Source organism: Dendrobates tinctorius, unplaced genomic scaffold (genome assembly GCF_039654945.1).
Source record: "Dendrobates tinctorius isolate UK_male_01 unplaced genomic scaffold, ASM3965494v1 ptg000224l, whole genome shotgun sequence".
NCBI lineage: Eukaryota > Metazoa > Chordata > Amphibia > Anura > Dendrobatidae > Dendrobates > Dendrobates tinctorius.
The window spans coordinates 8,096,133-8,121,363 of record NW_027361891.1 but is presented as its reverse complement, the minus strand read 5'-3'; the positions used below and the strand labels follow the sequence as shown (position 1 = coordinate 8,121,363).

Sequence of the window (25,231 nt, the reverse complement as noted above, 5' to 3'; positions counted from 1 at the left end):
GGACTGATGGACTCTCAGTTTTATTCTGACTTGCCCACCAATTTAGTGCCATCAACTAAAGACACCTAGCGTAATGAAATTCTTAGTTTAAATGAACACACTATTGCAGAAAAGATGCAGAGACTTAGGGTATGTGCACACGGTGCGGATTTACAAAACGGGATGTTTAATAAGGACAGGTATTACATCAAAACCAGCTAAATTTACTGTAGATTGCTATGGCTTAAAAAATCCCTGATGTTGACGTGGTCTGGCACGCTGCAAAGAAATTTTTAGTTTGGACTAGGCAGCCACTGAAATAATGGATTAAATTGGCCAAATCCAGCACAGCAACAGTTCTAGATCACAGGACAAGGGACTTTAAATAGGGTCCCATGCTCAACATCTATAAATGATATATTACAAATACTTACATCATCAGACATCCGCCAACAGCAAGCTTTCCACACACAGCGATATGGATTGCCTTCCACTTGCTGCAATTCTCCACCTACATGAAAAGCACACCAAAACAAAGCAAATGTCTTTCAGCACTTTCAAGTGATGAGCGAACCTGTTCAGATAATGTGTTATCCGAGCATGCTCGGGTGCTGTGTGACTTCAGCGTGCTCCTTAAATATCTTTATTTACAGACAAATAGCGGCTGCATGTCTCTTGGATGGTTGTTAGGCAATCCCTGCATGTGTTTAGGCTGTCGAACAGCTGTGAGACATGCAGCCGCGGGGTCTTGAAAGTCACTTGTTAGCACCTGAGCATTCTTGGATAACACCTTATCAGAGCACATTCGCTCATTACTAATACTTTCCAATTGTCTTGCTCTTCATGCTCACCCACCCCATCTTCCAGACTGATCATGTAACCCAATGTAATATTAAAAAGAGTAGACTGTCCTTTGGCATGGAAACAAACGAACACCCAGAGAATAGTACATTTCACAACTGGAAAGATCTGAAGGTCCACATTGAACACTACCTTTAGTTATGTTGGGGTCGTGATAAAGTTTCCACCCCTCCAATGTTGCTGCTCTCCAGGCTTGACCACATCTTTTACACAAGCGCTGTGCCTAAAGAAAGGAGGAAAATATTATTGGTTGATTAACAGCAGTCATCCCAGACAAGCACAATACAGCCATATAGAAGACAATTAAAGGGGGTTGTCGAATTGTAAAATATATACATTTTTTAAATAAGTGAGGCATACTCCGAATCTCGCGAATCTGCAGATCAAGCACAGGCTGCCCTGGAGGTCTGCACTGGCTTCGGAAGAGGTGTCTGCCCCTTTTGGAAGGCATAGCACTCAAATGGCAGCAGCGATGCTGTGACTTTCAGACTGGGCAAAACTGACTTCAGAGCAAGTGAAGATCTACGGGGCGGCCTGCGCTGGAAGCGAAATATGCCTCAGTTTATTGGTTTTTTAATCAGTCCATGCATGACAATATTTATTTCGCTGTCAGACAAACCCTTTAACCAAGATCTCGATTGCATAGCTCTATGTGCACTTTGTTATCTATTTTTGCAGTACTGATAGCGTCAGGTGGGGACAGAATTTTTAAAACGCGTTCCATCAGGTGTTAGGTACAAAATAACTACATATCTTCACCACAGAAAAAGAATATTTTCTTTTATTTATTCAGCAAATGACGGGAATACGTTCCTGGACAGCTTTGTGGACCATTTATTTTTCTTTTAGTCTTAAATGCATGCATTTAGGGCTAAAAATCAATTTTTGCAATTAGGTTTCCTAAAGAGCCTGTAAGAGTCAAACACTGCTAAATTTTTTTTTTAAATTTCTATGCACATTGAACTTTGATATGGTCTGTGGTCAAAAATCAGTTGCGTGGAACTTTCACCACATTTGACATGTCAGACTGGACACACCAGGTGATAGTGGCTGCAGAGCGGTATTTAAATGGTGGGGTTTTTTATTTCGCCTCTCTGTAGCGGAGTTATAAGCAAAGTTTTTGGCACCTAAAGAGTTAACATTACTTACGCCAAGTGGGTGTTTTCATTGGGGTTGGTACTTGTTGAATGAGTTGCTATCTGCTGATAACCCTCTGTTAAGGCCAAGTGGGTGTTAACTAGGCGGCAAATACTGATTGCTAATATCTGCGCAACAAAGGAGAAAAAAAAAAGTTGTATACTGCTCTGCAGCCACTTTTACATCCTGTGTCCATGTTTATAGACCACTAAGAAGATTTTACACGTGTCACCTTTGTTACAGACTTTTCTAAGATAGATAAGGCTTTGCCATACACATGAATGCTGCTTTCAGAAATCTTCGCACATTCAGCAAATACAGCCACAATAAGGGATTTTCAGTATGAATTCTTTATGAAAAAAAAAAAAAGTGTGATCAGTACAAAATAACTGGCTGCAGCAGGATCCTACCCCCAATGCTGTCCAGAACAGGAGATAATGGACCTTAGTACCCAATATCTGGCTAAACCTCAATGTGCTAAAAAAAAGAATGGCTGGCTACAAGCATCCAGCTATAAAGTTACATAGGTTGAAAAAAAAAAAAAAGAAAAAGACATCGATCCATCAAGTTCAGGCTTCCTTGACCAGTCAGATATTTTCTATTGCTAGATTATTTATAAGTCACAATGTCATTTGTTGCGAGAAAAGCATTCAGCCCTTTATTACACACGGTTACAGTGTCTGCCATAACTGCCTCTTGTGGTACGGTATTTCTAGTCTAACTGCTCTAACTACAGAGAACCCTTTCCTATTTACACAAAAGAATCACCTATCCGCTACACTCTAATGAGTGCCCCTTGGTCCTTTGTAAGGTCCTTTGCGGGGTAAATCATGTGTCAGGCCTTTGTATTTATCACACATATAAATGAGATCTTCTCTGAGGCGCCTTTTTACTAAGCTAAACAAGCCCGCCTTTGAACTGGCAATATCCTATTTCCAATATCCTTTACAGAATGTGGAGCCAAAACCCGAAACCCATAATCAAGATATGGCCTTAGGAGGAATTTATAGCCGGTTATTAATATAGTTAGATGACATTTATATTTAGTATATTTAATATATTAAATATATTTAGATGATATTTACATTATGAAATCTTGTTTGCAGCTGCTACTCGACATTGAGTATTGCTGCTTAGCTTACTTGTAACCAGAATATCAATACCCAACTTCTTCTGTTCTGAAAATCTTCGTATATTTCCATTCAATGTATAGGTGGCAACATGGTTTCACTTTTAACACAAATCCACTAAGTTTTCAAATTATAATACCAAAGATCAGCCACAAATGGTTTGCACAAATAAAAATAACAGCAGCATAACCTCAAACAATTGAGGCTATAATTCAAATGAAAGTCGTAGTTACTCACCGGTTAACGGTATTTTTCGGAGTCCATGACAGCACCACTTGAGAGAGGGGATCCGCCCTTCAGGAACAGGAAACCTACAGATACAAAAGGGCGGCACCTCTCCCACACATCAGCTGGATTACAGAGCACAAGAGGACCACAATCGTTAATAGCATAATCTATATACAATACTTTACACGACTATTTAAATTACCCGTGTACATATAAGAGGAAGAAGTGCACACCCCAATTTTAAACTAAAGGGAGGGAATATACGGGTGCTGTCATGGACTCCGAAAAATACCGTTAACCGATGAGTAACTACGACTTTATTCGGTCGTCCATGACAGCACCACCTGAGAGAATTACAGAGAGTAATAACTATTTAGGGAGGAACTACAGCCTGCAGCACCCTTATACCAACAGAGAGGTCTGTGGAAGCACCCAAGTCTAGCCTATAATGACTATAAAAGGTGCTCGGAGAGGACCAAGTAGCCACCTTACATATTTGGTCGATGGAGACTTCTGATCTCTCGGCCCACGAGGTCGCCATGGCTCTGGTGGAATGCGCCCTCAGCTTCCCGGGTGGCGACCTGCCTTTTGAGGTGTATGCTATTGAAATCGCCTCTCTAATCCACCTAGCTAGTGTGTTTTTTGACACTCTACAACCTTTCCTAGGGTCTTGATGGGAGACAAACAGGGCATTATCTTTTCTCCAGGGATTGGTAACTGCCAGATATTCTATGAGGCATTTCCTAACATCTAGGGTGTGTAGTTTCTCTTCCTTCTCATTAGCTGGATTAGGGAGGAAGGATGGAAGGACTAATTCCTGTGTCAGCTAGAAACTACCTTAGGTAAGTACGCCGGATCAGGTCTGAGTATTACCCTATCGTCCTTAAACTGTATATAAGGAGGACGCCTAGATAATGCCTGGATGTCGCTTACTCTACGAGCTGAGTTTAGAGCTATCAGGAAGGCTACTTTAAGGGATAGGTTTTTTATGGAAGCTGATGAAATAGGTTCGAATGGAGCCTCAGTCATAGCCGTGAGGACTAGGTTCAAGTCCCACGGCATGAATCTATCCTTGATTATTGGCCTGGATCTACCTGCTGCCTTAATGAATCTACTGATCCAGTAATTACCCGCGATGTTGCAGCTAAAGAGGGCCCCCAAGGCTGATACCTGTACTTTAAGGGTACTAGTGGAAAGCCCCATATCCAGACCTATCTGAAGAAACTCTAAAATGTGATTTATAGGTGCTGAACCCCCAGCGACTATTGCAGAGTCCTGAAGGAATTTCTTGCAAATTCTGACATAGATTTTGGTAGTAACGATTTTTTTACTTTTAAGTAGGGTGTTAATCAGGTCTGGGGAGAAGCCTTTCTCTTTTAGCAGTGTCCGTTCAAACTCCACGCCGTCAGATGTAGGCCAGCCACCTGAGGATGAAAGACTGGGCCCTGGGATAGGAGATCCGGGATGTCCGGAAGGACCCAAGGATCAGACACCGACATTGTCCTGAGGCATGAGAACCATGCCCTCCTGGGTCAAAATGGAGCGATAAGTATAACCCTTGCTCTGTCTCTCCTGATTTTCCTCATCACTGGGGTAGTAGCGATAGGGGAGGGAAGGCGTATGCTAGCCTGAAGTCCCACTTTATCAGAAAGGCATCTACCGCCAGGGGGTTCTCTCTGGGATTTAGGGAGCAGAATTGTCTTAATTTTCTGTTTTCCATGGTGGCGAAGAGATCTACCTCTAGTTGTCCCCACTTTTGTACAATCAGGTCGAAGATGGAGGTTTTTAGGGACCATTTTCCTTGTTTTAGCAGATTGCGGCTTAAGAAATCTGCCGTGATATTTTCTTTCCCTTTTATGTGTAGAGCTGTTAAAGATAGAAAATGCCGCTCTGCTAGCCGGAACAACCGTTCTGCCACATTCATCAGGGGTTTGGAACGAGTCCCGCCTTGGTGGTTGATATAAGCCACGGTGACCTGATTGTCGGAGAACACTCGCACATGATGGCCTTGTAGATACACAAGTAGCCTCTTAGCTGCCTGTTCTACTGCTGTCAATTCTTTCAGGTTAGATGACATTTCTATCTGATGATGCTCCCATAGGCCCTGGACCAGAATCTCACCCATATGAGCCCCCGAACCGGAAGGGCTAGCATCCGTGGTGATTATGCGGGATGTCATACTCCCAGGGAACCCCTCTGGATAAATTATCCTTGTCTAGCCACCACTCTAGGGACTCCCTTGTGTTTCGGGACAAGGTTAGCTGGCCCTCTAAGTAACCCCCAAGGATTCTTTGATGCACTAAGACTTCGCCCTGTAGTGTTCTTAAATGAAACTGGGCCCACTGGACCGCTGGGACACAGGACGAAAGAGAACCCAGAAGGGACATGGCTTTCCTGAGGGACATGGTAGGGTTATTGGAAGCGTTCAGGACCTGATAGTGTAGGCGAACAAGCTTCTCCGGAGGCAGACGGCATTCCTGTTTCTCAGAATCCAGGATCAGGCCCAAGAATTGTTGGACTCTCACCGGCTGTAACCGAGATTTTTTGATGTTAAGCAGCCATCCTAACCGCTCTAGGGCAGACATTGCTGTTTGTAGCTGTTCCACAGAATGTTTCGCCGTTTTCCCTACAATCAGGAAGTCATCTAAGTAGGGGGCTACTAGAATGTCTGATTCACGTAGATGGGCCATAACTTCCGCTACCACTTTAGTAAACACTCGGGGAGCGACTGCCACCCCAAAGGGGAGGGCCGCATATTGGAAATGTTGAACTGACCCATCTAACTGAACCGCCACTCTGAGGAAACGCTGATGAGCTGTATGAATGGGTATATGGTAGTAGGCATCTTTTAAATCTAACACTACCATAAAGCAATTTTGAAACAGCAATTTTATTGTTGAATTAATTGTCTCCATTTTGAACGGGCGTATGACCAGGAATTCGTTGAGGGACTTAAGATTTATTATAGTCCTAAAGGAGCTGTCTGGCTTGCGGACCAGGAACAGAGGGGAGTAGAAACCTTTCCCCTTTTCTCCCTCTGGAACCATAGTTAGGACCTTCTTGCGGCAAAGATCATGAACCTCGGCCTCCAGGGCAGCTTGTTCTGACGTGGAAGTCCTGAGTGGGGTGACCTTAAATCGATCTTGGGGAACTCGGGTGAATTCTAGTCGTAGACCCACAGCTATCACCCCCAGTATCCAGTTACTACTAGAAATCATAGACCAGGCTGGGTAGAAGGCAGCTAGTCTCCCCCCTACCGGAGCAACTAGTCATTGGGGCGGCTTTTTAGTGTCACGTGCTGGACCTTCCTGGCGCCCCCCTCCTCCGAACATGAATTCTGTACCTCTCCTTTTGTCATCCCATCTGCCCTGATCCCTGGACGGCCTACTACGGAAATATCCTTTCCTGGTAAAGGGACGTCTATAAGAAGGATTCGGCAGACTGGGGAACTTCTTTTTATCATCCCCGGCTTTCTCTAAAAGTTCATCCAAGACGGGGCCAAACAGATATTCCCCCTCACATGGAATGGAGCAGAGTCGTGACCTGGCCTGGATATCTCCTGGCCAGCATTTTAACCAGAGAGCCCTTCGTGCTGCGTTAGATAAACCCGCGGTCCTAGCCGCCATCCTTGCAGAGTCTGCTGAAGCATCAGCCAAAAAAGCAGCAGCACTTTGGATGATTGGTAGAGTTTTTCGAATGGATGCTCTTGAGGCTCCGTCCGTCAGTTGGGAATCCAGTTGATCTAGCCAGACCATCATGGATCTGGCCGTACATGTGGCAGCTATTGCTGGTCTTAGAGCGCCTGCTGACATCTCCCATGTTCCCTTTAGGAAAGAATCCGCTTTTTTATCCAGCGGGTCTTTTAAGGAGGCCATGTCATCGAACGGTATGGAGGATTTTTTGGAGGCTTTGGCTACTGCCGCGTCCAGTTTAGGGGCCTTATCCCATCTGTTTACCACTGGGTCATCAAACGGGTACCTCCGCTTGAAGGCAGGTGGTAAGGAGCCCCTTTTTTCAGGTCTCTTCCATTCCCTATTTATCAGGCTCTGGACCTTATCATTTAATGGAAAGGCCCTGCGCTTTCTGGGATCTAGACCCCCGAACATCACGTCCTGTGCCGAAAGTTCTGGCTTGGCGTCTGCTACCCCCATGGTGGACCTTATTGCTTTAACTAGCCGATCCATTTGGTCTAAGGGGAAGCAGAATCGGCTCGAGTCTTCCTCCGAAGAAGACGAAGTGGAGGCCGGGGAATCTGAGGAGTCATCGTTCCTAGGGGCGGCCGAGGACTCCGAACCTGAGATACTAAATTCTCTTCCCCTAGAAGAATCCCTTTTAGATAGGGCCTTCATCTCTGTCCTGATTATCTCCCTCAGGCTTGTGGTGAAGTCTGGCGTTTCTTCCGCTACCTGTATGGACGGGGGAGAGTGTAAGGGCCTGTCAATCTACCCCTGGGCCACCGTCCCCTTCCACCCCTACCGTTTGTCGCACACATGGCTGACACAACTTTTTAGGGTGGCCGTTTGGCAAGGGGCAACTACAGAGGGCACATTCCCTGTGCTTATGTTTTTTTCGCAGGGGAAGAAAGCTACGGGAAAACATAAGGGAACACTGCATCAGGGTACATTCACGGAGATCTCTTACCCATGCAGATGAGGTAGGTACCGGATCACGGAGGGAGGCAGGAGGGTCCTTTAGTCTGGAGGAACTTCTGTGGCTTTGTTCGCTTATTCGTTTCTGTTTCTTCTGCTGGCCACTCGCATGAGGCTTTACCGTGGCCTGTTTCTGTGGGTGCTCCTGCACCTCGTCCTGCTGCTCTATGGGGGCTTCTGTCGTATCCATTGCTGGGCCTTCAGAAGCACCCCAGCAGCGTCACCTCCTGCCTAATAAGGCCTCCTAGTGTCCGGGTCAGCAGGGTTCTGGCGCGGCACCTCCCACCCGGGACTCCCCCTTGACCTCCCCCCTGCATGCACCGGCCACCCCCCACCCGCCACGGGCACCGCGCGCTACCCAGGACAGCCGAGCACACACCCCTTCCGCCGCTCGTCTGAGACCGCGGGAGCGCGCGGAAAGGAGCCGGCACGGCGCCCCCGGCTCAGACATGCCTGAAGCCCCCACGTGCGCCGCCCTGCGCCCGCCGACTGGGCGCAACCGCCGGCACGGACGGAAAGGGAGACCGGACCCGGGGGGGAGCGCACCAGGAGGGGCCCGGCATACATACCTCTTGGTGCCGGCACTCTGGAGGAGGCTGTCCACCGGACCCTCTGCTCCACCTGCTCCAACCACTGCCGTGGCGACCTACCCGGCCCCACCGTGGCGCTTCCAGGGACCCCGAGCTTGACTGGGTCGGTCAGCCGGCCTGTGAATCCCTCGACGACTCCATGACGGACGATCTGAAGGAAGTCCGGTCCTCTTGGAACAGGAAACCAACTGATGCGTGGGAGAGGTGCCGCCCTTTTGTATCTGTAGGTTTCCTGTTCCTGAAGGGCGGATCCCCTCTCTTAGGTGGTGCTGTCATGGACGACCGAATAAAAAACAATCCTTTTTATAAGGTATACCATAACATGAGTGCACACAAGGTCGCGACAAGCAGCAGAAAGAGATGTAATATACATAGGTCAAAAGGTTTATAATAATCTCTATATATAAAACTGAATGTGTGTGTGTGTATTACCAACCAATCACTAAGCATCTCTCATTTCACCAGAGCTGGTTAAATGTAGCTGAGCTATGACTGGTTGCTATGAGCAAGTTTTCCCACTTGACAACACCTCAGCAGACACTGACATGGTGGAAGAAATCTAGCATCCCTGGGAACATAAGCTCCCAGCCATTGTCTGCCCCCCAGAAAGGAGCAGAGAGCACATGACAGAAATGAATCACCCCCTCCCATGCCTATATCAACATGACACATCCTCCATCATATAGGCACATCTTCCCTCTTAAAGGGATCATTGGTATGGAAGTCAGAGCAAATCCATCCAGGGCTTTGGTTTTGACCCCAGGCCTCTGTTACAGGGATCTCCAGTATGGAAGTTAGGACCGTTTCCACTCAGCTCTGTGGTTCTGAGCCCAGTTTCTCTTAAAGGGATCACTGGTATGGAATTTAAGGCAAATCCACTCTGTACTTTGGTACTGACCCCAGGCCTTTCTTAAAGGAATCTCCTGTATGGAAGTCAGGGCAATTTACTTCAAATGCTCTGGTACTGACCCCAGGCTCTCTTAAAGGGATCTCCTGTATGGTAGTTAGGGCAAATCCCTCAGCGCTCTGATTCTGACCCCAGGGTTCTATTAACCCCTTCATGACCCAGCCTATTTTGACCTTAATGACCTGGCCATTTTTTGCAATTCTGACCAATGTCCCTTTATGAGGTAATAACTCAGGAACACTTCAACGCATCCTAGCGATTCCGAGATTGTTTTTTCGTGACATATTGGGCTTCATGATAGTGGTAAATTTAGGTTGATAATTTTTGCGTTTGTGAAAAAAATGGAAATTTGGCGAAAACTTTGAAAATTTTGCAATTTTCAAATTTTGAATTTTTATTCTGTTAAACCACAGAGTTATGTGACACAAAATAGTTAATAAATAACATTTCCCACATGTCTACTTTACATCAGCACAATTTTGGAAACAACATTTTTTTTCGTTAGGAAGTTATAAGGGTTAAAAGTTGACCAGCGATTTCTCATTTTTACAACAAAATTTACAAAACCATTTTTTTTAGGGACCACCTCACATTTGAAGTCACTTTGAGGGGTCTAAATGGCAGAAAATACCCAAAAGTGTCACCATTCTAAAAACTGCACCCCTCAAGCTACTCAAAACTACATTCAAGAAGATTATTAACCCTTCAGGTGCTTCACAGGAACTAAAGCAACATGGAATGAAAAAATGGACATTTTAATTTTTCCAACCAAAATTTTATTTTAGCATCAGTTTTTTTTCATTTTCACATGGGTAACAGGATAAAATGTATCCTAAAATTTGTTGGGCAATTTCTCCTGAGTACAGCGATACCTCATATGTGGTCATAAACCACTGTTTGGGCGCACGGCAGGGCTCAGAAGGCAAGGAGCGCCATTTTACTTTTTGAATGTAAAATATGCTTGAATGTTTAGCGGTTGCCATGTCTTGTTTTAAGAGTACCTGTGTGCCTAAACATTGGAGCTCCCCCACAAGTGAGCCCATTTTGGAAACAAGACCCTCCAAGGAACTTATCTAGATGCATAGTGAGCACTTTGAATCCCCAGGTGCTTCACAAATTGATCTGTAAAAAAAAAAAAAAAAAGTACTTTTTTTTTTTTTTTTTTCACAAAAATTTTATTTGGCCTCAGTTTTTTCATTTTCACATGGGCAACAGGATAAAATGGATCCTAAAATTTGTTGGGCAATTTCTCCTGAGTACATCAATATCTCACATGTGGTCATAAACCACTGTTTGGGCGCACTGCAAGGCCCGGAAGGGAAGGAGCGCCATGTGACTTTTTGATTGGAAAATTAGCTCCAATCGTTAGCGGACACCATGTCGCATTTGGAGAGCCCCTGTGTGCCTAAACATTGGAGCTCCCCCACAAGTGACCCCATTTTGGAAACTAGACCCCCGAAGGAACTTATCTAGATGTGTGGTGAGCACTTTGAACCCCCAAGTGCTTCACAGAAGTTTATAACGCAGAGCAGTGAAAATAAAAAAATAATTTTTTTCCTCAAAAATGATTTTTTAGCCCGCTATTTTTTATTTTCCCAAGGGTAACAGGATAAATTGTACCCCAAAAGTTGTTGTCCAGTTTGTCCTGAGTACACTGGTACCCCATATGTGGGGGAAAACCACTGTTTGAGCACACGGCATGGCTCAGAAGGGAAGGAGCGTCATTTGACTTTTTGAATGGAAAATTAGCTCCAATCGTTAGCGGACACCATGTTGTGTTTGCAGAGCCCCTGTGTGCGTAAACTTTGGAGCTCCCCCACAAATGACCCCATTTTGGAAACTAGACCCCCTAAGGAACTTATCTAGATGCATAGTGAGCACTTTGAACCCCCAGGTGCTACACAGAAGTTTATAACGCAGAGACGTTAAAATAAAAATATTTTTTTTCCCTCAAAAAATAAATTTTTAGCCTGCTATTTTTTATTTTCACAAAGGTAACAGGATAAATTGGACCCCAAAAGTTGTTGTCCAGCTTGTCCTGAGTACGCTGGTACCACATATGTGGGGGGGACCACTGTTTGGGCACACGTTGGGGCTCAGAAGGGAAGTAGTGACGTTTTGAAATGCCGACTTGACGGAATGGTCTGTGGGCGTCATGTTATGTTTGCAGAGCCCCTGATGTACCTAAACAGTGGAAACCCCCCACAAATGACCCCATTTTGGAAACTAGATCACCCAAGAAACTAATATAGATGTGTGGTGAGCACTTTGAACCCCCAAGTGCTTCACAGAAGTTTATAACGCAGAGTCGTGAAAATAAAAAAATATTTTTTTTTCCCTCAAAAAATTATTTTTAGTCCACTATTTTTTATTTTCACAAGGGTAACAGGATAAATTGGACCCCAAAAGTTGTTGTCCAGTGTGTCCTGAGAATGCTGGTACCCCATAAGTGGGGGGGGACCACTGTTTGGGCACACGTTGGGGCTCGGAAGGGAAGTAGTGACGCTTTGAAATGAAGACTTGATGGAATGGTCTGTGGGCGTCATGCTACATTTGCAGAGCCCCTGATGTACCTAAACAGTGGAAACCCCCCACAAGTGACCCCATATTGGAAACTATATCACCTAAGGAACTAATCTAGATGTGAGGTCAGCACTTTGAACCCCCAAGTGCTTCACAGAAGTTTATAACGCAGAGCTGTGAAAATAAAAAAAATTTTTTTCCTCAAAAAGTGATTTTTAGCCCACTATTATTTATTTTCACAAGGGTAACAGGATAAATTGGACCCCAAAAGTTGTTGTCCAGTTTGTCCTGAGTACGCTGGTACCCCATATATGGGGGGGGACCACTGTTCGGGGACACGTTGGGGCTCGGAATGGAAGTAGTGACGTTTTGAAATGCCGACTTGATGGAATGGTCTGTGGGCGTCATGTTACGTTTGCAGAGCCCCTGATGTACCTAAACAGTGGAAACCCCCCACAAGTGACCCCATTTTGGAAACTAGACCCCCCAAGGAACTTATCTAAATGTGTGGTGAGCACGTTGAACCCCCAAGTGCTTCACAGAAGTTTATAACGCAGAACCGTGAAAATAAAAAATCTTTTTTTTTCCACAAAAATAATTATTTTAGCCCCCATTTTTTTTATTTTCCCAAGGGTAACAGGAGAAACTAGACCCCCAAAGTTGTTGTGCAATTTTTCCTGAGTACCCTGATACCCCATAAGTGGGGGTACACCACTGTTTGGGCACACGTCGGGGCTCGAAATGGAGGGAGCACCGTTTGACTTTTTGAACGCAAAATTGGCTGGAATAAATGGTGGCTCCATGTCGCGTTTGGAGAGCCCCTGATGTGCCTAAACAGTGGAAACCCCTCAATTCTATCTCCAACCCTAACCCTAATCCCAACCCTAATCATAACCCTAACCACAACCCTAATCCCAACACACCCCTAACGAAATCCCAACTCTAACCCTAACCACAAGCCTAACCGTAATCCCAACCCCAACCCAACCCTAATCCCAATTCCAACCCTAACCCTAAATTCAACCCTAACCCTAAATTCAACCCTAACCCTAAATTCAACCCTAACCCTAAATTCAACCCTAACCCTAAATTCAAGCCTAACCCCTAGTCCAAGCCTAACCCCTAGTCCAAGCCTAACCCCTAGTCCAAGCCTAACCCCTAGTCCAAGCCTAACCCCTAGTCCAAGCCTAACCCCTAGTCCAAGCCTAACCCCTAGTCCAAGCCTAACCCCTAGTCCAAGCCTAACCCCTAGTCCAAGCCTAACCCCTAGTCCAAGCCTAACCCCTAGTCCAAGCCTAACCCCTAGTCCAAGCCTAACCCCTAGTCCAAGCCTAACCCCTAGTCCAAGCCTAACCCCTAGTCCAACCCTAACCCCTAGTCCAACCCTAACCCCTAGTCCAACCCTAACCCCTAGTCCAACCCTAACCCCTAGTCCAACCCTAACCCCTAGTCCAACCCTAACCCCTAGTCCAACCCTAACCCTTAGTCCAACCCTAACCCTTAGTCCAACCCTAACCCTTAGTCCAACCCTAACCCTTAGTCCAACCCTAACCCTAGCCCTAGCCCTAACCCTGGACCTAACCCTAATGGAAAAAAAAAAAATATATATTTTATTATTTGTCCCTACCTATGGGGGTGATAAGGGGGGCGGTGATTTACTTTTTATTTATTTTGATCACTATGAAAGTATATCATAGTGATCAAAATAAATGAATGAATCTGCAGCGTTGCAGATTCGATTCGGCGCACTGCGCATGCGCCCGCCATCTTGCAAGATGGCGGCGCCCATGACGCTGGACGGCAGGACACCGGGACGGATAGCGGGAGGTCGGAGGCACAAAGGAGGGTGAGAGTGGGTGATCGGAGGGGTGATCGGAGGGGCGATCGGAGGGCTGGGGGGGCGGAGGGAAGGCGGAGGGGCAGATCATGACGGCGGCTGCCGATCGGTGCCGTCAGACGGTGGCGGCAGCCGATCGGTGCCGTCAGTCGGTGTGGGGGGGGTCGGGTCTCGGTGTCCAGCCATGTCCGATGCTATTTCAGCATCGGCCATGGCTGGATTGTAATATTTCACCAATTTTCATTGGTGAAATATTACAATCGCTCTGATTGGCAGTTTCACTTTTAACAGCCAATCAGAGCGATCGTAGGCACGTGGGGGCTAAGCCACACCCCCAGGTGTTAACTCTGAAGGGTCCTTTGTGTGCGGGTCGGGTGACCTTTCAGTGACCCCGGTCACCCGACCCGCAGGGGGGCTATTTATAGCATGACGCCTACGTAGGCGTCATAGGTCGTTTGGGCACTGCTTTTCATGACGCCTACGAAGGCGTCATAGGTCGTGAAGGGGTTAAAGGGATCATTGGTATGCAAGTCAGGTCAGGGCAAATCCACTCAGCGCTCTGGTTCTGACACCAGGCCTCACTTAAAGGGATCCTCGGTATGGAAGTTAGGACCGTTCCACTTAGCGCTCTGGTTCTGACCCCAGGCTGACGGGATGATGTGGGATATTAGATAGTAGTCCGGTGGCTCTGGCTGATGGGATGATGTGGGATATTAGTGGTAGTAGTCCGGTGGCTCTGGCTGTCGGGATGATGTGGGATATTAGTGGTAGTAGTCCGGTGGCTGTGGCTGACGGGACGATGTGTGATATTAGAGGTAGTAGTCCGGTGGCTCTGGCTGACGGGATGATGTGGGATATTAGTGGTAGTAGTCCGGTGGCTCTGGCTGACGGGATGATGTGAGATATTAGGGGTAGTAGTCCGGTGGCTCTGGCTGACGGGATGATGAGGGATATTAGGAGTAGTAGTCCGGTGGCTCTGGCTGACGGGATGATGAGGGATATTAGGAGTAGTAGTCCGGTGGCTCTGGCTGATGGGACGATGTAGGATAGATATACATACATAGGTATAATCATTATAATTTGTTATAACTAACCGTAGTTAGTTACTATGCCCGGGCCGGGCTCTTCAGCTAGTCTATATATATATATATATATATATATATATATATATATATATATATATATTTAAAACTCAATCTGTAGTAGCCTGCTCTACACAAATCCACAGTTCTCGCCCAATTTGGGTGAAATTTAGCCCGCCCCCTCTCAACCCACAGGAGCAGAATACTGCACACATTACATCTCGCTAGCATCCCCCCCCTCCATCACGAGATTGGGGCCCCCAAAGTTAGGCCCTAAACATATAATGGGGAAATGTGAAGGTAAAAGTAAAAGTGCTGAGGGGAAAACAACAGTTGTGACTGACAGGGATGGATTATAGCGATGGCGCCAAGAGTCGCTGCTAAAGGGGCTGCACCACAACACACAAACATTTCACAAACACCATACAAACATCACACAGCACACATACGCCAACTCACAAGCACAACAATACACAAATGCCACAACACACCACACAAACACCAGACCACAGAAGACACACACAACACAGACACTACCCCATAAATACCACATACACACCACACACTCACGGGCCATACACGCATGCAAACACACTCAGATGGATGCAACCTACGCACACGGGCAAACATTACTGAGCAGCAATATTGGTGAGGCGAAAAATGCCTCATAGTAAGATTGTCATTATTGCTTACTATACAGGAAGCTTTCATCACTGAAGCTGCTGAGGTAAAGTGAAAGCTGAGCTCTGATTGGTTGCTATGGGCAACTAGACAAGTCTGCCTGTGAGGTGGTTTTCATTATCGAGATGTGAGCTCCTTCATGTCATAGTAATATTGTGTGAGGGCTGCTCTGTATTTACTATTCATCCTATTACATCTCTTATCAGTGTCAGGTGATTACTAAAGGGTCATAATACTAGAGACCGTTTTTTAAAATGCCGCCCAAAAAACGACCATTTATTGGACAAGTTCAACCAAAAGCTAAGAAAGCAAAATTGTGTCAAAGAGCTGAGACAAGTGAACAACGTGACTCGCAGCTTGAAAAGAAATGGATGAGACAGGTTAAATGTAAGGCAGCTGAGACATCAGAGCAACGGGAAAGCCGTCTTCACAAGAATCGGATAAGGCAGGCTGAAGCAAGGAATGTGGAAACATCTGAACAAAAGGATTGACAGTTGTAAGTTTATACTACATAATATGTATTGAATATGTAAAATCAATAAAAATGTTGAAATACAAAAAAAAAGTTGTTCACATCAATGTTACGACAAATTAGTAAAATGCCAAAATAATAAAAATTTTAAGTTGAAAATTTTTTTTACTGTAGTACTCTTAAAATGTCAATTTCAGGGTGACACTGAAAATTTAACTTTAGCTACCATAACCAACAATTTAACATTTTCCATGAGAAAAGTCGCGGGTATTCTACTAGTATGCATACAAATAAGGCCTGTTTCTCACACATACGTTTTTTGCATCAGTTGCAATCCGCGAAAATGGCGGGACACGGATCCGCAACTGCTTTGGAAGCGACGTGTGCTACTGGACCGTTGCTTTGACGGATGCAGCGACGGGGGGGGGGAGAGAGAGAGAGAGAGGGAGAGGGAGAGATTTTTACCAGCCGCCAGAACGGGATTTAGGGTTAAATTTCCGGCAAAAGCAATGCTTCCGGGCATGCGCAATCACAAATGCGAATCTGGCCAGCCAAAAAAAAGTTGCATTGTCCGTCTTGTCATGTCAGCAGACGCCAAAATTTTGGCGGATCCGTAAAAAAAACAGATCCAACGGATGACCATCCGTCAAGATCCGCCGATAATGAAAGTCAATGGGAAAAAAAAACGGATCCGCCAAGAAAAATGGCGAATCCGGTTTTGCAAAACGGCGGATTTTGACTGATGGTGACAAACGGATGTGTGAAACAGGCCTAAAACACATTTACAGAAATCTCATGTAGGACTCAATGCCACAAAAATGTGCATAGTGCAATACATAAAAGAACATAGTAGCCCATAAACTTTTCACTCTAACAGATGTATCCCTACATAATGGGCACCATGCACCTGTTATATCACATAATCACATATAGGTATTAATTTAACTAACATCATGATTTGTAGAGTTATATACACACTCGTGGCAAAATTCTAGCAGGAGAAGATGCAATCAGGTTAGTGTGCTTATTGTCAGCTTATGAACTTGCTGTATCATAGACAAAATCAATATACGGGCACATACATACATACCTATACGTGATATATATCCAGTACACGGTGCCCATCGCATAGGCATATATCCACTAGAATGATACATTTATGGACTACTTTGTTTTTTATATATATATTCTTTTTAATTAGTTTATTAACCCCTTAACGACCGCCGATACGCCTTTTAACGACGGTAATTAAGGGTACTTAAACCACAGCGCCGTGAATTCACGGCGCTGTGGAGTAAGTAAACAGCGACCCCAGTGTTGGATTTTCTCCGGGGTCTAGCCTGTAGGCTCCAGCTGGCAGATTCCATTCATTCACATTGATCACTATGATGAACTATCATAGTGATCAAAATAAAAAAAATTGTAAATAACCCCCCCCCCTTTTATCACCCCCTTAGTTAGGCGAACATAATAAAATAAAGAAATTTTTTTTTTTTTTTTTTTCCATTAGTGCTAGGGTTAGAGCTAGGGTTAGGGCAAATTAGGATTAGGAATTAGGGTTGGGATTAGGGGTGTGTTGGGGTTAGAGTTGGAGCAAGAATTGAGGGGTTTCCACTATTTACCAACTTTGGGGGTCTAAAAAAAAAAAAAAAATCACTTTTGTGGAAATAAAGACTTTTCACGGCTCTGCGTTATAAACTTCTGTGAAGCACTTGGGGGTTCAAAGTGCTCACCACACATCTAGATAAGCTCCTTCAGGGGTCTAGTTTCCAAGATGGGGTCACTTGTGGGGGTTTATACTGTTTAGTCACATCAGGGGCTCTGCACTTCTTCCCTTCTTCACTTCCGAGCTCTCCCATGCGCCCAAACAGTGGTTCCTCCCGACATATGGGGTATCAGCTTACTCAGGACAAATTGCACAAAAACTTTTGTGGTCCAATTTTTCCTGTTACCCTTGGGAAAATAAAAAATAGCGGGCTAAAAAATCATTTTTGAGGAAAAAAAAAAAATGATTTTTAATTTTCACGGCTCTACGTTATAAACTTCTGTGAAGCACTTGAAGGTTCAAAGTGCTCACCACACATCTAGATAAGTTCCTTAAGGGGTCTAGTTTCCAAAATGGGGTCACTTGTTGGGGGTTTCCACTGTTTAGGAACATCAGGGGCTCTCCAAACGCAACATGGCATCCGATCTCAATTCCAGCCAATTTCTGCGTTGAACAAGTCAAACGGCGCTCCTTCCCCTTGCAAGCTCTGCCGTGCGCTGAAAAACAGGATTTTTGGGTTGCTTACCGTAAAATCTGTTTCTCGGAGCCTTCATTGGGGGACACAGAGACCTTGGGTGTATGCTGCTGCCACTAGGAGGCTGACACTATGCACAAAAAAAGTTAGCTCCTCCTCCGCAGTGTACACCCCACCGACCGGCAGAGAATTCCTCAGTTAGTGAGAAAGCAGTAGGAGAAGTAACAGAATAGGTTGACAACATAAACAACTCAACTGTAACCATTCAACCAAAGTAAGAACAGGAGCTGTAAAAACATGGGAGGGTGCTGTGTCCCCCAATGAAGGCTCCGAGAAACAGATTTTACGGTAAGCAACCCAAAAATCCTGTTTTCTCGTTCGCCTTATTGGGGGACACAGAGACCTTGGGACGTCCCAAAGCAGTCCCTGGGGTGGGAAACAAACTGCCATCAGGCCAGCGGACTCACCACCGCGGCCTGCAGAATCCGTCTACCTAGGCTGGCGTCCGCCGAAGCGTAGGTGTGGACTCGGTAGAATTTCACAAACGTGTGAACCGATGACCATGTTGCAGCTTTGCAAAGCTGCAGTGCGGAAGCTCTGTGGCGCACCGCCCAGGAGGCACCCACTGCTCGAGTAGAGTGGGCCCTGATACCCGGAGGGGCTCCGCGACGCTTAACACGGTAGGCTTCCAGGATAGCCGATCTGATCCAGCGAGCAATGGTGGCTTTTGACGCCGGGTGACCTTTCCGCGCTCCATCAGGGATAATGAAAAGAGACTCTGTCTTTCGCAAGGAAGTCGTCCTAGACAGATATACTCTTACCGCCCTAACCAGGTCCAGCTTGTTCAAGGACCGCTCTCGGGGATGAGTTGGATTCGGACAAAAGGACGGGAGCACGATATCCTCGTTGAGGTGAAACGAGGACACCACCTTCGGAAGGAACGAGGGCGGAGGCCGCAGAACTACCTTATCCTGGTGGAGAACCAGAAAGGGAGAGCGGCACGAAAGAGCTGCCAATTCCGACACGCGCCGGACGGAGGTGATGGCCACCAGAAAGGCTACCTTCCAAGAAAGGAGAGAAAGGGAAATATCCCTGAGGGGTTCAAAGGGCAGACCTTGCAGAACCTCAAGAACCAGATTAAGGCCTCTTTCACACATCAGGTTTTCGCCGTCAGGCGCGATCCGGCGCTTTTGACAGAAACCGGATCCGGCGAAATGCAATGCCGGATCCGGTTTCCCCCCCATTGACTTGCATTTGCGCCGGATCGCGCCGGATGGCCATGCGTTTCATCCGGTTTTCGCCGGATCCGGCAATGTGTCGCGATCCGGCGTCTGGAAAAAACGTCTACTGTAACGTTTTTTGTCTCCGGCGAAAAAGCCGGACACGCCGGATCCGGCGCGTCCGGCTTTTTCACACAATGAAAGCCTATGAGCGCCGCAATGCGCCGGATCCGGTTTTTTGGTCTGAGCATGCTCAGTAGCTCTGCCCACAGGAGATATATAAAAGCAAGACAATGGGACCCTCAGCCACACCCAACATGCCACCCAAGCCAAGAGCCAGGAGCAGGAGAAGGCAGCAGACATCTGCAGCAGCAGCACCATCAGCACCACCCCAAATGGAGCATCAAATGGAACATGCTGAGGAGGGGAGTCGAGCAGCAGATGAGAGACGGTAATTATGAAATCCCCCATTCCTCCAAACTAGGGCCATGGAATATCAAGATATTCATTGGCCCTTTGTTTCTCTTTATTCAACAGCCGCCAAAGAGATGCAGCAGCAGCAGCAGAAATGGCATCACTGGCAGCAGCAACAGCAGCAGCAATACCCACAGCCATGGAGTCTGGCCATCAACAGGACAGCACATCTTCTTCTGGGAGCCCTCCCTCGCATCGTCAGCGTTTGACGGTAAGTTTTTATTTCCAAAATCCATCATCTCTGTAATATATGTCTATTCATTGACTTTTATTTCAAAACAGGAATCACAAGATGAAGAGGAGCTCCCAGAAGAAGAAGGAAGGGGTGGACAGACACCTGGAGTGGGCTCACAATTCGTAAGTTTTTTGCATCAAACGCAGAAACACAACATCACACTACACACAACACATAGAAAACAATGTTCTGCAGACCACACACAGCAAACAAATGCCTACATCCAAAGACATAACATTTTTTGTTTTCTTCTCTAGTCTTCCCAATCTGGTGCTCGGCCAAGAGGTCCTCGCAGTGCCTCCCAGGGTCGTCGGCGACAGCAACGCGGCGGTCACCAGCGTGTAAGTATAAATATTTTTGCTTTTTTTTTTTTGCACTTTTTATTTCATTTCTTTTGTGGAGGCTAATTATGTTATTTTTGTCTTTTTCTTTAACAGCCTTCACAGCGTGCTCCCGACTCTGACGGTGAGGATGGAGGGATTGATGTGGACCGCCTCATCGATCTCGTCAGAGAAAGGGAGCCGCTCTGGAATATGGCTGACCGCCGCCACGCTGACCTGATCGTTACCCGACGACTCTGGGAGGAAATCTGTTCTCTCCTTGTGGGCCGCTGGGAGGACCTCGAAGCTCGGGCCCAGATTAAAGAGCGTAAGTATATACAGTAACGGTTGCTTGATGTAAACCAGTGTTTCCCGAACTCCAGTCCTCGTGGTCCCCACGGATCATGTGTTCAGGATTTCTATTTACTATGGAAATCCTGAAAACATGACCCCTGGGGACCATGAGGACTGGAGTTTGTGAAACACTGATGTTGTATACTAACCACTCCTTTCTCGTTTCAGGGAACAGAATTGTGAATCGGTGGCGGTCTGTGAGGGATCGTTTCAAGAAGGAGTTCAATAAAGAGATGCGGGCCCCGAGTGGATCTGGAGGACGCAGGAGCAAGTACAAGTACGCACAAGCCCTGTCGTTCCTCCGGGAAACAATGCTCACCAGAAGGTAAATATTACACACCACATGTGAAAAAAATGTTAGATGTAATTTTTTTTTTTCAGCCAGGGCCATACCATGTCAGTATTTTAATTGTTTTTTTTCTCTTTATTACACAGCACGGTGAGCAGCACTCGGGAGCCTGCACGATTGGACCCTTCTGAGGCGATCCCTGAGGAGACCGGCACCGAGGGACACTTCGACCGCCCCGGTACATCTGCACCTTCCCAGCCTTCCCACACATTCGACCCATCTGTCCCATCCACCAGCACAGGAGCATCGTGGCCGCCTACATTACATGAAGCTGCTGGTGAGGAGATCGCTTTCCCTTTACCCCACCCTTCTGCCCCTGCCACCTCTAGTACACCTGCGGGTACTGGGCGGCAGCGGCAGAGGGGTCAGGAAAAGAGTTATGCGCAAGAGTTCTTGCATCTGAATGCATCTTTCCAGAACTGTCTCAAAGTCTTGTCAGAGCAAATCTCCGCAGGCTTTCAGCAGATCAACTCCAGCATTCTGGAGGTGAAGACACTTCTGCAAACCATGCATTCAGAAGCAAGATCTTCGCCAAACCACACCTTTTTCAGGTCTGTTGTGGAGCGCATGGCAACACTATCTCCTACCCAGCAGATGCATGTAATGCATTCGTGCCACGGTGCTCTACAGCAGGTTACCTCCCAACCTCCACCTCCCACCACTGTAGTTCCTCCACCTGCACCCCCTCCAGCCACTTTCCATCCTCCCCCTCCTATTACATCTGCACCCCCTCCAGCCACTTTCCATCCTCCCCCTCCTATTACATCTGCACCCCCTCCAGCCACTTTCCATCCTCCCCCTCCTATTACATACCAGCAACCTCACCAGTACCAGCAACCTCCCCAGTACCAGACATCTCCCCACTTCCAGCAACCTGCCCCGTACCAAACTCCTTCCCCGTACCAAACTCCTTCCCCATACAGTCCCTGCCCAACCCTCCACTCCACCGCCCACCACCTCTTCTGCCTCCCACATGTCCACCCATTCTGTAGCTTTTTCCACACCTTCACCTCTAACTGTTCCTTCCCCACCACGATCCCAGTCCTCTCTCTACACACCCAGTGTCGAAGTGTCCCGCAGCCCCTCCAGCAGTATTTCCACCCCACAGTACACAGATTTGTAATGTGTGTTTTTTGTAATAAAAATACCCATTGGGTTTAAAACCTTTATTAAAAAAGTTTTTTGCACTTTAAAAACATTTTACAAAAAAAAAAAAATTTAAATAAAAGTTAAATTATCGTTTCACAATGGTTGTCTGTCATTTCTTTCTGCGGCGAACTATGTTTTAAAAATAGGTTAAATACAGGGTATTTCAAAGGTAAAAAGGTATTCAAAACCAGGTATATAACTGTGGGTAAATTTTAGCTTTTTGCCACAGTTGTGTTCCTGGTTGTGTTTGAAGGAAAGTATTACACCTAAAAAGTTGTGTTTATTGTTGGTGATTTCCTACCAATGTACACAACTTTTGTTAAAAGGTGAAATACTTTGCATAAAACACAACCAGGTACACACCTGTGGCCTAAAGGTAAAAATAGTAAGACCATGACAAGATAGCCAACTTTGGTTGGCAAAGGTATATACTGTTGGTCCAGAAGGTACACAAGTTTAGGGCAAAAATCTCTCACACTCTGTCATCCCAGTGTACTCTGCCTTGAGGTGACATAAAGTATAGTGGAAAATTGTCCCTGAAACCGTCACAGAACTTCTAGTGGTAATATTTCCAATGACAACATCCATCTTCGCCAGTAACTTGCTCTTCTCTCCAACCTGCACTTTCTTCTCTACAACCTGTCAAAGGAGGGCTGTAGGAACATGCTATATCTAGTTTTCCAGTAGCCAATCCCGTTCGGAAGGCCACAAGGGTCAATTTTAAAAACCGGATCCGGCGTAATCCGTCGAAAAACGGATAGAAAAACGGATGAACCGGATGAGACGGATCCGGTTTTGTCTGTCAAGAACAAGACGGATCCGGCAGAAAACCGGATCCGGCACTTCAGGTTTTACAAAACATTTGCCGGATCCGGCATTCCGGCACGACGCCGGATCGCGCCTGACGCCGAAAACCTGGTGTGTGAAAGTAGCCTAAGATCCCATGGATCCACGGGCGCCCGGTACGGCGGGACCGTGTGAGCCACGCCCTGAAGAAAGGTCTTAACCTGAGGACGGGAAGCCAACGTTTTCTGAAACAGAATGGACAGCGCCGAAACTTGACCCTTCAGGGAACTGAGGGCAAGCCCCGCATCCAATCCTGCCTGAAGAAACGCTAGGACTGAAAGGAGCGAAAAGGACATGGGCGCGACGTCATTGGTCTCACACCAAGTGAAAAAGGCCTTCCAAGTACGGTAGTAAATCTTGGAAGATGATGGCTTTCTGGCTCGGATCATGGTCTGAATTACGTGGTCGGAAAATCCTGCTCGTTTCAGAACCTCGGTCTCAACAGCCACGCCGTTAAATTGAGCGGCCGAGAATTGGGGTGGCAAATCGGACCCTGAGACAGCAGATCTGTTCTGTCTGGAAGCTTCCAGGGGGCGTCCGCGAGAAGGTTGACAATGTCCGCGAACCAAGACCTTCTGGGCCAATTCGGGGCGATGAGAATGACCGGAAGTCCTTCTGCCTTGATCTTCTTCAACAGCTTGGGAAGAAGAGGCAGAGGAGGGAACAGGTAGGGAAGTTCGAACTGGGACCAAGGAACGGCCAGGGCGTCGGCGCCCACTGCCAGAGGGTCCCGAGACCTGGACACGAATTGTGGGACTTTCCTGTTGAGGCGAGACGCCATGAGGTCTACATCCGGGGTTCCCCACCGAAGGCAGAGCAGATGAAACACTTCCGGATGTAGGGACCATTCTCCCGCTGCGAGACCCTCGCGGCTGAGAAAATCGGCGGCCCAGTTGTCTACGCCGGGAATGTGAACCGCGGAAATTGTCGGGACGGAAATCTCCGCCCAACGAAGAATCTTGGACACCTCCGCCAGGGCTGAAACACTCCGTGTTCCCCCTTGGCGGTTGACATATGCCACCACTGTGGCGTTGTCTGTCTGAATCCGTACCGGCAGTCCCTTGAGGAGCCTTTCCCAGTGGACCAGAGCAAGATGGATCGCTCGAATCTCCAGAACGTTGATCGGTAGCGCTGATTCCCGATCCGACCATCGACCCTGAACAGTGTGGTTGCGGAACACAGCACCCCAACCGAGGAGACTGGCATCTGTGGTTACTATCTGCCAGTGAATGGGAAGGAAGGATCGACCCGACAGAATGAGAGGTTACGACAACTACCAGTTGAGAGACCGCTTGATCCGGTAAGAAAGATGGACAGGGCGATCCAGGGACCGAGGCGACCTGTTCCACTTCGACAGAATGGCCTGCTGGAGAGGCCTGGCGTGAAATTGGGCAAAGGGAACTGCCTCTATCGCCGCGACCATCTTTCCCAGAACCCTCATGGCTGTACGGAGGGATGGGAATCGCGAGGTCTGCAGCGATCGTACTTCCAGCTGCAGAGAGAGAATCTTTTCTTGTGGGACAAAGACCCTTGACCGACGAGTGTCGAACAGAAGACCTAGAAAGACCAGGCGTTGGGTAGGAACCAGACAGGACTTTTTCCTGTTGACGATCCACCCGAAATTGGAAAGAGTGTCCAGGACGATTGACAAACTTTGGTGAGCCTGTTGGAATGAGGGAGCCTTGATCAGAATATCGTCTAGGTACGGGAAAAGAACGAGGCCTCTGACTCTCAACAAAGCCATCAACGCAGCCATGATCTTCGTGAAGACTCTGGGAGCGGTGGCAAGACCGAAGGGCAGTGCGACAAACTGGTAGTGGTGCTGTCGAATCGCAAAGCGCAGGAACTTCTGATGTCCGGAGAAAATTGGAACATGTAAATAGGCATCTTGGATGTCTATTGAGCACATGAATTCCTGCTCCTCCATGGAGGCGATGACCGAGCGAAGCGACTCCATGCGGAAGTGGC

At 46.9% G+C, this 25,231-nt stretch overlaps 1 protein-coding gene across 1 annotated transcript in view; it reads right to left on the bottom strand.

The window, feature by feature from the left end:
* NUP107 (nucleoporin 107) overlaps nt 1-25,231 on the bottom strand; it is a 201,114-nt gene that overhangs the window by 89,354 nt on the left and 86,529 nt on the right. The window contains exons 13-14 of the mRNA XM_073555490.1: nt 973-1,063; nt 414-490 (exon numbers count right to left, since the gene is read on the bottom strand). Of these exons, the coding sequence (XP_073411591.1) occupies nt 414-490; nt 973-1,063 (168 nt within the window). The remainder of the gene's footprint in view (nt 1-413; nt 491-972; nt 1,064-25,231) is intronic.